Source organism: Chiloscyllium punctatum, chromosome 7 (genome assembly GCF_047496795.1).
Source record: "Chiloscyllium punctatum isolate Juve2018m chromosome 7, sChiPun1.3, whole genome shotgun sequence".
NCBI classification, from domain to species: domain Eukaryota; kingdom Metazoa; phylum Chordata; class Chondrichthyes; order Orectolobiformes; family Hemiscylliidae; genus Chiloscyllium; species Chiloscyllium punctatum.
Genome location: NC_092745.1, coordinates 68,693,395 through 68,705,589, shown reverse-complemented (window position 1 = coordinate 68,705,589; position 12,195 = coordinate 68,693,395). Strand labels below are relative to the sequence as shown.

The window sequence follows — 12,195 nt, the reverse complement described above, 5'->3', positions numbered from 1 at the left end:
GGGCAGAGAAATGACAGGTGGAGTTCAATCTGGGCAATTGCAAGATAATGCATTTTGGAAGAGATTAAACTCTCGAGAGAATTATATGGTAAGTGGAAAAGCCCTGGGGAAAATTGATGCGCAGAGAGATCTGGGTATTCAGGTCCATTGTACCATGAAGGTAGCGATGCAGGTCGATAGATTGGTCAAAAAGGCATATGGCATGCTTGCCTTCATTGGACAGGGTATTGAGTATAAGAGTTGGCTAGTCATTTGCAATACTGTGTACGGGTTCTGGTTGCCACATTTACAAAAGGATGTGGATGCTTTGGTGAGGTTGCAGAGGAGGTTCACCAGGCTGTTGCCTAGTATGGAGGGTGCTAGCTATGAGGAGAGGTTGAGTAGATTAGGATTATTTTCATTAGAAAGATGGAGGTTGAGGAGGGACCTGACTGAGTAATACAAAATCATGAGGGGTATGTATGGGCTGGATAGCAAGAAGCTTTTTCCCAGAGTGGGGCTCAATTACTAGGGGTCATGAGTTCAAGGTGAGAGGGGAAAAGTTTAAGAGAGAGACACGTAGAAAATTCCTTATGCAGACAGTGGTGGGTGCCTGGAACACATTGCCAGCGAAGGTGGTAGAGGCAGGCGCGATAGCATCATTTAAGATGTATCTCGACAGATACATGAATGGGCAGGGAGCAGAGGGATACAGATCCTTTGAAAATAGGCAATAGGTTTAGAGAAAGGATCAGGATTGGCACAGGCTTGGAGAGCTAAAGGGCCTGTTCCTGTGCTGTAATATTCTTTGTTTTTTGTTTGTTCTCTTTGTTTACTAAAATAATCATTCTTTGATCAGATCAGAACAAGGAAAAACTGCCTTGGAAAGATTTACATTATCAATCATCAAAACTCAGACCTTGCCTATGTCATGTGACAGTTTGTGTAAAGTTGTCTTACCTAGCTGATGAAACACTGTCTTTCCCACGACAAAAGTACATGTCAGCCTGATAACTTCACTGAACAAAAAAAATTACCAAAGTTATTTTCCAAATAACAGGTTACATTCTTGGCATCAGCATTAATTTAGTACAATGATAAAATACCCACAGACTTCCTTCGTTGTACCGGGAGTGATGCAACATCATTTGCAGTATGTTAGTCAATCCCAGTTACTCTCCAGCTAATAAAAACACATGATTCAGAGGTAATTTATTATGCCTGCCTTGACATTCTTACTGAGCTACTAGTTGTGTCCTGCCCTTTCCCATAGGCCTGCAAATACTTTTCAAGTAGAGATCCAATTCCCCTTTGAAAGTGATAACTGAGTCTGCTTATACCACCCTGTAAGGGAGTATAATACATAGAAGAACTCATAAAGGTAATAATAAAAGCCTTTTCATCTCTGAATCCCATCATCCCAGTCACTAATCTGGGTAATCAGTGCTTTATTATGTTTAATTCGATAGTAATTTTACTTTCTTCTGTTGATATGATTTGATGTCCTTTTTATAGCACAGAACTTATAGGATAGTATAGTACAGTATTTGGATGGTGCTTAGGATGCTAATTGTAACACTGAGGGTGTATCTGCATAAACACTTCTAAGATTAAAAATCACACTACACGAGGTTATAGTCCAACAGGTTTATTTGGAAGTACTAACTTTCAGAGCATTGGTCCTTCATCAGGTAATCGGTGGGGCACCTGATGAAGAAGTAGTGCTCCGAAAGCTATGACTTCCACATAAATCTGTTGGACAATAACCTGGGTGTTGTGATTTTTAACTTTGTTCACCTCAGTCCATCACTGGTACCGCCACATCTTCTAAGATTGGTAATCTAAACAAAGAAGCCAGCAAATGTTTGAGGATACAAATTTAAAATTATATTTAGAGCTCAGCAATTCGAGATGATGTCAGGAAGCAACTTCTTTTCCCTGCAAATCTATGAAAGTAGGTAAATTAAAAATTTCAAAACCAGTCAATACCATTTGACAGAACTGTGGCAAGTAAATGCAGCTAATGTAGAGATCTGCAAAGATTAAATGGAAGGCCCAAAACAGGAGAATAGTCTTCTAATGATCTGTTCTTATAAAACATCAAATGTCTGAAATTAGATTTCAGAGTTTGAGGAATCATATTGATTTGCTGGAACAGTTCTTTGGGGTGCACTGCAACTTGTGACTGATGAAAGATTTTGGCCAAAGAAACTGAGATAGCTGTCACTGTTCATGTTGTATCAACATACCAGATATTAAGATTTAGTGGTCTTATATTCAAAGGTCACGATTTTAGCTTTTACACTTATGTGATTCTCTTGGGTTGATTCTTTGGTGATTGGTGTTTCATGAATGATTTCAAGTTATTTCTGTTCTATGCAGTAAGTATCTTCTTTGTCTTTATTTACTCTGTCGGTGATGGGTGCAAAGGCTTTCAATAAGTCTGCTTTTTCTGCAGTTTCATTCTTAAATGGGAAACCTGCAACATGGACAGCTGTAACCACAATGTAGATACAGTCTGAACTCATACCACATGCCATCTGGATGGGTTGTCATATAGGTGTTGTGATGAGTGAGGTGGGAAAACTCAGAAAGTCTGTTTAATCCAGATGTTCAGTCCTCTTCTGGAAAAGGTCATTGACCTCAGGCATACACTTTGGAACCTTTTACCCTCTTCTAAAGGTGCAGTATAAATGCATGCTGTTGTCACATCATCTTACAGACATTAACCACGCTGGAGAAAAGCTTCAATAGCTGGGCCATTTAGGATTCTAAATCAACCTTCAGTGGAAGTCATGGATTCTAACAAAATATTTATTGCATTGCTAACCTCAATCACCGGCAGAACAAGAATTGTTAATGAATCGCAACCACATTATAGACGCAGTCCGTAATGTAACACTGAAACAGTACATCTTTTGAAGCTGTAGCAAAAACATCCGAGTGAAAATATGGTTCACTAGTCGCATCTCTGCTGAGACCTACGCAAAAGGACAATATTTGCATGATCTTCAGACTTTGCACTTATTTGAATTAGAAACCAAAGTGCAGTTCTGCATGCGTATGATACTGCTATTGGGTTGAGCAACAACGTCAACAATGGCCCAAAAAGACAGAACTTCCTTTTTTGTGGTATCATGAACTCACATCACCCAGTTCTGTTTGAGTAAACAAATACTTCCCCCCCTCATCTCACCCCACCCCAACACCAGAGCTCTTACATATATATCAGTGCAATCTAAGAGGAACAAGAAATAGTCAAAGAAACGTGAACAGAACAGCAAGTGAAGCAGTGCCTCTAAGGCAAGTCAACCAGTCGGAGATGCCTGAACTCAAGCTCCCTCAGAATACGTCAAGCAATTTGGAAGAAGTCTACTGCAACTGTAGCTCTACTGGAACTAAAGAGAGAGAGAAAAAGAAAGCAAAGAACCTGTAAGTATTACTCTTACTAGGCATTTCCAAATTATAGCATTTCTAACTAATTTCTACAAATTAGTATTATGCCAACATGACTGACTTTCCCTCCCAAATTGCACTTTAACAGTAAATCTGCACATTTGCAAATAACGTAAACCATTTTGTTCTTTTATATTAAAAACATTTAAACTCAAACAGAGCTACGGATACTTTAGGAAAGTCAGTTGTAATGTCTTTGAACAAATATTTCTCATGTACATTGTTACCTTCTCTGCTTATTTATAAAATTACATGCTGCAGAAAGAAGGGTGCAGATTACAATGCAAATTAGAGTTGTCCTGTACTCTGAATACTTTACTGTTAATCATTGTGTTAATCAAATATGAAAATATCATTCTTTTACTGGGATCCAAGATGAAAAATTAATGCAAATTATTTGAAGACAAAGATGAAACGTCAGCAGAGCTCTAAATGATTTCAACACAGAGGCTTTATCTATAAAGCATAGCCTGCCTGCATTAGTCTATCTATATCTCAGGCCATTTCAACAGCACATCTTCAGAGGTCACCCTGTTCCATTTTGTCTAAACCCGTATTTTCTTCATGCACTTTACTTCTGCTTCTGGTACTCTTGAGATAACTTACTGCTTGCTAACTGTATTCCATTTCTTTAAACAACATAGGATATGAATGTTATATTTGAGTAAAACAAACCTAAACAAAGGAAATTCTAATGAGGACATCTTAAACAGATTGCTTTAATTCTTTTAATTGTGATTGTTTAATTAGAAAATCTTCTTTTGACAATACTAACAGTTGCTTTTCTGAAAATGATGTTTAGAAGCAAGGACTTGAAGAGTCGGCTGCTTTCTGCATTACTGAACTCCAATTCTGAACATTCATCCATTAGCTTTCTACCCAGGATGTCAGCGAAATTAAATCTGTCCATTGGGTGAGTACCTTATCATTCAAGCCTTTGACCACTGAATTCTCTTTGTCAAAAATATTTGATTGCAAGTTAAACATTGTATAATTGCAATCTGCAGCATGATAGAGTCTACAATGTACTTTTCATATTATAGGAATAAAAGTGTTTACTAACAGTCGAAAAAATATTTCAGAACCAAGCTCATTTCACTGGCTAAGCCTAACACTCCAATGTTCTTTATTCATCCTATATTTCATCTTACCAATATAAAAATCAGAAAGTCTGTTCATTTTAAGCGTGTCTGCGTGGGTTTCCTCCGGGTGCTCCGGTTTCCTCCCACAGTCCAAAAAAAAATGTGCAGGTTAGGTGAATTGGCCATGCTAAATTGCCCGTAGTGTTAGGTGAAGGGGTAAATGTACGGGAATGGGTCTGGGTGGGTTGCTCTTCGGAAGGTCAGTGTGGACTAGTTGGGCCAAAAGGCCTGTTTCCACACTGTAAGTAATCTAATCTAACAAAAAAGTTAAAAGTTGCTTTGAGTTTAGGAGTTAAATATTCTAAGTTATTTCTTCTCTCTTTCTACAGACTCACTCATGAAGAAGCTATGCAATGGTCCAAGTCTTTGGACGTTCTCCTGGCTGATCCATGTAAGTGATATTTCTTACTCTTTGATGAGTGCTGCTAGAATTCTATTGCTTGGATTTTTTTTTAATAACAATGAGTAATAATTTGACTTGACATTTTCATTTCCTCCAGGTGGTCTTGCTGCATTCAGGGATTTTCTTAAGTCAGAGTTCAGTGAGGAAAACATTGACTTCTGGTTGGTCTGTGAGGATTACAAAAAAACCAAGTCTTCTTCAAAACTGGGCTCCAAGGCTCAACATATTTACTCAGAATTCATACGGAGTGATGCCCCAAAACAAGTGAGTGTTTTTTCTTTTGTCAACAGAAACGCCATATGGGCTAAACTGCATAAATAATGATAGATGAAAGCCACACAATTGACTAACCTGTCACTAATTTAAACAAAAACAGTCCCAGTGAATGTGGTGTAAATCCTTTGTACACATGTTGAGACTGAGTCCCTTCACCATTTGAAATGGTATGGTAACAAAACTGAAGAATGTCATTATCGTCCAATCAACTCAAAAGAAAGCATCCCTAAATCTTTAGCTCATTGAGTTGCAATGACAAATACTACAGGTTAAGAAAGTGCGAGTCAGGTCCCAGCCCAATCTTGAATGATGATATTCTACTCAACTATTTAATGAAAAGAAGCATCTGCACTCAGACTAGTATTTCCCAGACACTATTTTAAGCATTAAAACTTTAGTTAGAGACAACCTATGAGCAGACAGATATTTTCAAGTACATTGTTTTCAAGTGACCAAAGGGTTGGAAGGAGTCCTCACCCTCGTTTTTTAACTCTGATTTCCCCCTGAGGAAAACTAAATCTATTTGTGAAAATTCACCCCCAGTTGAGTCACAACGGCTGTAATGAAGAGTGAGTGTGAAAATGACTGGGTGCTAAACTTCAAGTTATTCCACAATCAGTACAAGTGCAAGCTACCATTGCAATCCCCATGAACACTGCTGAAATAAGCCAATGTGGAGTAGATCACACACTAATCTGGACACAGCACTTTGAACATGGCATAACCTAAAGCATAGTTTTAGCTTGAACTAGATTTGTGCAATCTGGGAAATTGGGTGCTCAGGCACCATTGGCTTTCAAAGTATAAAATCTTATCACCCAATAAAGTACCTCATGGAAGAATAGTGAGTCATTTGTCTAGTTCTGTTTTGCAGAATTGAAATGTCTAGCAACCACAAATAAATCTTCATTGTCCTCGGAAAAAGACCGTTCTTTATGATAGGTGGGTGATGCAGCAGTTACTTAAACAAATGGTTGGGGAAATTGACTTAGTCCCGTGATGTCTAGTGATCACATCAGAGTTTTGTTCAGCTTGTAAAAGCAAATTATTCACAGTAGTGAAAAGAGGGAAAACAGAGAATGGTCTATTCAACAGATGTCTTGTTCTATCCATAGGTCAACATTGATGGTAATACAAGAGATTTGGTCAGCAAAAGCATTCTACTGCCAACTCCAACTTGTTTTGAGGCGGCTCAGCGAATTATCTTCAGCCTGATGGAGAAAGACTCTTACCCCAGGTTCTTAAAGTCAGATGCCTACTTAAACCTGATAAACAAGGCACAGGGCAACAAGAACAACAGTTAAATGAAGAATTCTGACCCAAAAATAAAGCGAAGTATGAAAGTCTAGTTTGTATCGCTCATTTCTGAGTGTACCACAGTACTTCACAAAGCTAGAGAGCTGGATCTGCTGGGAAATGGAAATTAAACCTAAACTTGATATCAAATGAACAATGACTCCATATGTAACACAGCTAAGACACAATGAAGGACTAGGACAATCTTCAAGGACAAATGCTGTATTTCCCAAAGCTCTGGCATATGTGTGTAATTACAAACTTTCTCATCATTATCAAGACCATAGTTTTTTCTTCACGCAAGAATGTAACGGTGAACTTGTGACAAGTTTGTTTGAGTAAAGGGGCTGAATATTTTTGTGCAGGGGAGCATGAACTGAGCTTTCCTGTTCATACTCACTGGATCCTAAACTGAAAAGAAAAGCATTTCCTTTGACAGTTGCAACATAAGCTATGTGGCGCAGTTTTATCTGATGTTAGTGCAAGTCTCCAATGCTGCATATCCTGATGCACAATCCTTTTTAAAAAATGTTATGTAATATTCTGATGCAGAAAGAAGGAACTTGGGTGAAAAAATGTATTTATTTATTATTTTATTTTTTTCTAATATTAAATGAAATGTTCTGAGCATAGCATAATTGCAATGTCATGAAAAAGCCTGTAGATTGTAGATCATGTTAAACCTGTTGTTGCAGCTAATGGTAATATATGACCTAAGTTCATTAAAACACTTTGGCGTTTTGGATAGTCTGCAGCGTTTCAACTGCAAGTGGTGTCTTGCGAAGGCTGTTGCCATAATGTACAGTGATGGTGACTGCTGAGTCATGGTCATGGTCTGCAGGAACTATCTCAACTCATCCACTAGTGCCTTATTTGATTTCTGAGATTTATTGAATAAAGCTAGATTGCAGTCACTGCAAACATTCAGAATGTGAAATAACTTACCTTGACCTTCTATTTGTGGAAGTATGTATCTTGGCTAGCATCTTCTATGCAATAAGACACATGTCAAAGGAATGCCATCTGACCAAAGTTAACGCACAGACACAGAAGGATGGGTGATAAAATGTTTTGTGAAAAGAAATTACACCCACTATATCTGCCTTTAACGCTATTAATGAGCTTCCTTCTGGAAATTCCATTGGTCATATGATCAACACCATAATGATGAGCAAATTGGAGGATATGATTTGAAATCTGAGTAATCCTGATAAAATAGATCCTGATCATCAATTATCAAATATCTATTCGGTCAGATAGCTTTACTGACAAGGGAATTATGACCATCACTCTTCCTACAACATTACTAAAAGATATTTTCAAGATTGATTGAATAAATGTTGGTTTATCCTGGCTTTCTAACCTCTGATGCTCATGAACAGAAAATAAAATATTTGTTGTTATAATTAAACTGTCAAGACTATTCATTCTTTTACTAATCTTAGCCGTTCTGTCCTAACGGAATTAAATAGTAGATGTTTCCCCATAATAATTGATGGCTTCAAACTATGTTTGATCATTTTAGATCATCTATGATGTTTGCTTTACCATTTAGCAAATTTCATTGGCCATTGTGATATCTAGTTAGTCAAGTGATCCAATTCATACTAAAGCATTAATGATTATCAAATAATCAAAGGCTGTAAATTGTGTTTTAAGCAATAATTAACATATGGGGGCTAACAATACTTAGAAGATGGTATGTGATGCTAACAGTCTGTTACAAGGTCAATATTACTGGCCTAGATTTTCTTTTGCTCACTAATTTTACTAAATGTAAGCATATAAATTGTAGCCTCTTTGAAGGTCTTGTGGCACAATAGAGAGTTACCCTGCTTCTGAATCAAAAACTCCGTGTTTGTAAAGATTTACAAGGGGATGTTGCCAGGATTGGAGGAATTGAGCTACAGGGAGAGGCTGAACAGGCTGGGGCTGTTTTCCCTGGAATGTCGGAGGCTGAGGGGTGAACTTATAGAGGATTATAAAATCATGAGGGACATGGATAGGATAGATAGACAAGGTATTTTCCCTGGGGTGGGGGAGTCCAGAATTAGAGGGCATAGGTTTAGGGCGAGAGGGACAGATATAAAAGAGACCTACAGGGCAACTTTTTCACGCAGAGGGTGGTGCATATGTGGAATGGGCTGCCAGAGGAAGTGGTGGAGGCTAGTACAATTGCAACATTTAAAAGGCATCTGGATGGGTATATGAATCGGAAGGGTTTGGAGGGATATGGGCCAGGTGCTGGCAGGTAGGACTAGATTGGGTTGGGATATCTGGTCGGCATGGACGGGTTGGACTGAGGGGTCTGTTTCCGTGCTATATATCTCTATGACTCTAAATTAAGGACTTGATCGTCAAGAAATTTGGATTCGTAATGTGGCCAAACAGGTTGCTTGTTGACCTGCAAATTCTTCAAACACATGATGGATGGCACAGTGGCTCAGTGGTTAGCACCGCTGCCTCACGGTCCCAGGTTCAATTCCAGCCTCGGGCAGCTGTCTGTGTGGAGTTTGCGTGGGTTTCCTCTGGGTGCTCCGGTTTCCTCCCAAAGATGTGCAGGTCAGGTGAATTGTCCATGCTAAATTGCCCATAGGTTAGGTGTGTTAGTCAGAGGGAAATGGGTCTAAGTGGGTTACGCTTCGGAGGGTCAGTGTGGACTGGTTGGGCTGAAGGGCCTGTTTCCACACTGTAGGGAATCTAATTTTTAAAAATGCCAGATTTTGGAAAGGTGCAGAAGTAACAGGGTTGTTGTCATTAGTGCAAATAGTTTGGATAGAGCAGATTTTATCAGGTGTGTCAAGGAAGGATTCCTGACTCAGTACGTAGATAAGCCGACTGGAGGGGAGGGCCTATTGGATTTGGTGGTTGGCAATGAAGCAAGTCAGGTGTCAGATCACTCGGTGGGAGAGCATTTCAGTCATAGTGATCGCAACTCCCTGACCTTTACTATAGTGATGGAGAGGGATCGGAGCAGATAGTGTGGGAAAGTATTTAATTTGGTGAGGGAGAATTCCAATACTATTAGGGAAGAGATGCGGAGCATAAATTGGGAGAAGATATTCTCAGGGAAATGCACAACAGAAATGTGGAGGTTATTTAGGGAGCACTTGCTGCACGTGCTGGGTAAGTTTGTCCCACTGAGGCAAGGAATGATGGTTCGGTGAAGGAACCTTGGATGACAAGGGATGTGGAACATCTAGTCAAGAGGAAGAGGAAGCTTACTTAAGGTTGAGGAGGCAAGGATCAGACAGGGCTCTAGACGGTTACAAGGTAGCTCAGAAGGATCTGAAGAATGGACTTAGTAGAGCGAGAAGGGGACATGAAAAGGCCTTGATGGGTAGTATTAAGGAAAACCCTAAGGTGTTCTACACTAATATGAGGAACAAGAGGATGGCCAGAATAAGAGTAGGGCTGATCAGGGATAGTGGAGGGAACCTGTGCCTGGAGTCGGAGGAGGTAGGGGAGATCCTTAATGAATACTTTGCTTCAGTATTCACTAATGAGAGGGACCTTGTCTTTTGTAAGGACAGCATGAAACAGGCTGATATTCTCAAACAGGAATCTTGAAAAACATGAGGATAGATATGTCCCCTGGGCCAAATGGGATACACTATCCAAGGTTGGTATGGGAAGTAAGAGAAGAGATTGCTGCATCTTTGGCAAAATCTTTGCATCCTCACTGTCCACTGGAGTAGTACCAGATAATTGGAGGGTGGCAAATGTTAATCCCTTGTTCAAGAAAGGAAATAGGGATAACCCTAGGAATTATAGGCCAGTTAGTCTTACATCGGTGAAGGGCAAAATTATTGGAGAAGCTTCTCTGAGAGACAGGATTCATGATTATTTGGAAAAACATAGCTTGATTAGAAATAGTCAACATAGCTTTGTGAGGAGCAGGTCATGCCTCACAAGCCTTATTGAATTCTTTGAGGATGTGACAAAACACATTGGTGAAGGTAAGAGCAGTGAATGTGGTGCATGTGGAATTTAGCAAGGCATTTGATAAGGTTCCCCATGGTAGGCTCATTCAGAAATTAAGGAGGCATGGGATACGGGGAAATTTGGCTGTCTGGATATAGAATTGACTGGCCCATAGAAGACAGAGGATGGTTGTAGATGGAAAGCATTCAGCCTGGTGCTTCGTGACCAGTGGTATTCCACAGAGATCTGTTTTGGGACCTCTGCTCTTTGTGATTTTGATAAATGACTTGGATGAGGAAGTGGCAGGTGGGTTAGTAAGTTTGCTGATGATATAAAGATTGGTGAAGTTGTGGATAGTGTGGAGGGCAGTTGTAGGTTGTAACAGGATATTGACAGGATGCAGACCTGAACTGATAAGTAGCAGATGGAATTCAGCCTGGAAAAGTGTGAAGTGATTCATGTGGAAGGTCAAATTTGAATGCAAATTACAGGGTTAAAGGCAGGATTCTTGGCAGTATGGAGAAACAGAGGGTCCACATCCATAGATCCCTCAAAGTTAACACCAAAGGTCATAAGGTTGTTAAGAAGGTGTATGGAGTGTTGGCTTTCATTGCAAGGTGATTGAGTTTAAGAGCAGTGAGGTTATGCTGCTGTTCTTTAGAGCCCTGGTTAGACCACACTTGGAATATTGTGCTCAGTTCTGGTTGCCCCATGATGTAGAAGCTTTAGACAGGATGCAGAGGAGATTTTCCAGGATGTTTCCTGGACTGGAAAGGGCGGTTGAGGGAGCTAGGGCTTTTCTTGTTTGGACAGAAGAAGGATGAGAGGTGACTTGATAGAGATGTACAAAATGATGAGGAAGGCTTAGATAGAGTGGATAGCCAGAGACTTTATCCCATGGCTATCACAAGGGGGCACAATTTTAAGGTGATTGGAGGAACGTTTAAGAGAAATATCAGAGGTAGGTTTTTTACACAGAGTGTGATTGGTGTGGAATTCATTGTCAGCAGTGGTAGTGGAGTCAGATACATTACAGACATTAAGTGACTCTTGGATAGGCACATGAATGATAGTAAAATATAGGATACCATAGGTTGGTTTGAGCTTAGAGTAAGATAAAAGTTTGACACAACATCAAGGGCCGAAGGCCCTGTCCTGTGCTGTACTGTTCTATGTTCTATGTTAAGAGATGTCTCACAGAATAGAATCATAGAATTGTTACAGCACTGAAGAATGTCAATTGATCCATTGTGATCATACTGGCCCCTCCTAGGAACAATTCACAACTAACTAGTTCTACTTCCTCCCCCCACATCTAGACATATTCCTCCTCTTCCAGTCTTAAAGAAGAACAGGGAGGTATGGAGACAGAAAGAAGTAGGGTGGGTATCCAGAATTTGAGGCCTAGGCAGCTGAAACCATGGCCACTAATGATGAAGAAGAAAGTGAGGACTGCAGATGCTGGAGATCAGTCAAAAAGTGTGGCACTGGAAAAGCACAGCAGGTCAGGTAGCATCCGAGGAACAGGAGAATCGATGTTTCAGGCATAAGCCCTTCATCAGGAATGTGGGGGCCGGGGTGGGAGTCGGGGGGGGGGGGCGATGGTGGTGGTGGAGGTGGCGGAAGGGCATTGAGAGATAAATAGAAGGGGGGTGTGGTTGGAGGGAAGGTAGCTGGGAAGGCGATAGGTAAATCTGGGGGGTGGGGGGGTGGGGGGGG

The 12,195-nt window shown here is 40.2% G+C and overlaps 1 protein-coding gene across 1 annotated transcript; it reads left to right on the top strand.

The window, feature by feature from the left end:
* The first annotated feature begins 3,214 nt into the window (after positions 1–3,214).
* Positions 3,215–7,963, top strand: LOC140479774 (regulator of G-protein signaling 21-like). Its single transcript, XM_072573917.1, has 5 exons — positions 3,215–3,411; positions 4,238–4,348; positions 4,907–4,968; positions 5,078–5,244; positions 6,372–7,963. Exons 1-5 carry the CDS (start codon positions 3,302–3,304, stop codon positions 6,558–6,560), a joined length of 639 nt encoding a protein of 212 aa, XP_072430018.1. The 5' UTR covers positions 3,215–3,301; the 3' UTR covers positions 6,561–7,963.
* Positions 7,964–12,195: the final 4,232 nt, after the last annotated feature.

What these genes read in the sequence shown, in the direction of transcription:
- LOC140479774 (XM_072573917.1), top strand. Translation starts at nt 3,302, where the DNA reads ATGCCTGAACTCAAGCTCCCTCAGAATACGTCAAGCAATTTGGAAGAA. An exon ending in AAAAAGAAAGCAAAGAACCT is followed by an intron (nt 3,412 to 4,237) that starts GTAAGTATTACT and finishes AATGATGTTTAG; the next exon opens with AAGCAAGGACTTGAAGAGTC. An exon ending in AAATTAAATCTGTCCATTGG is followed by an intron (nt 4,349 to 4,906) that starts GTGAGTACCTTA and finishes CTCTTTCTACAG; the next exon opens with ACTCACTCATGAAGAAGCTA.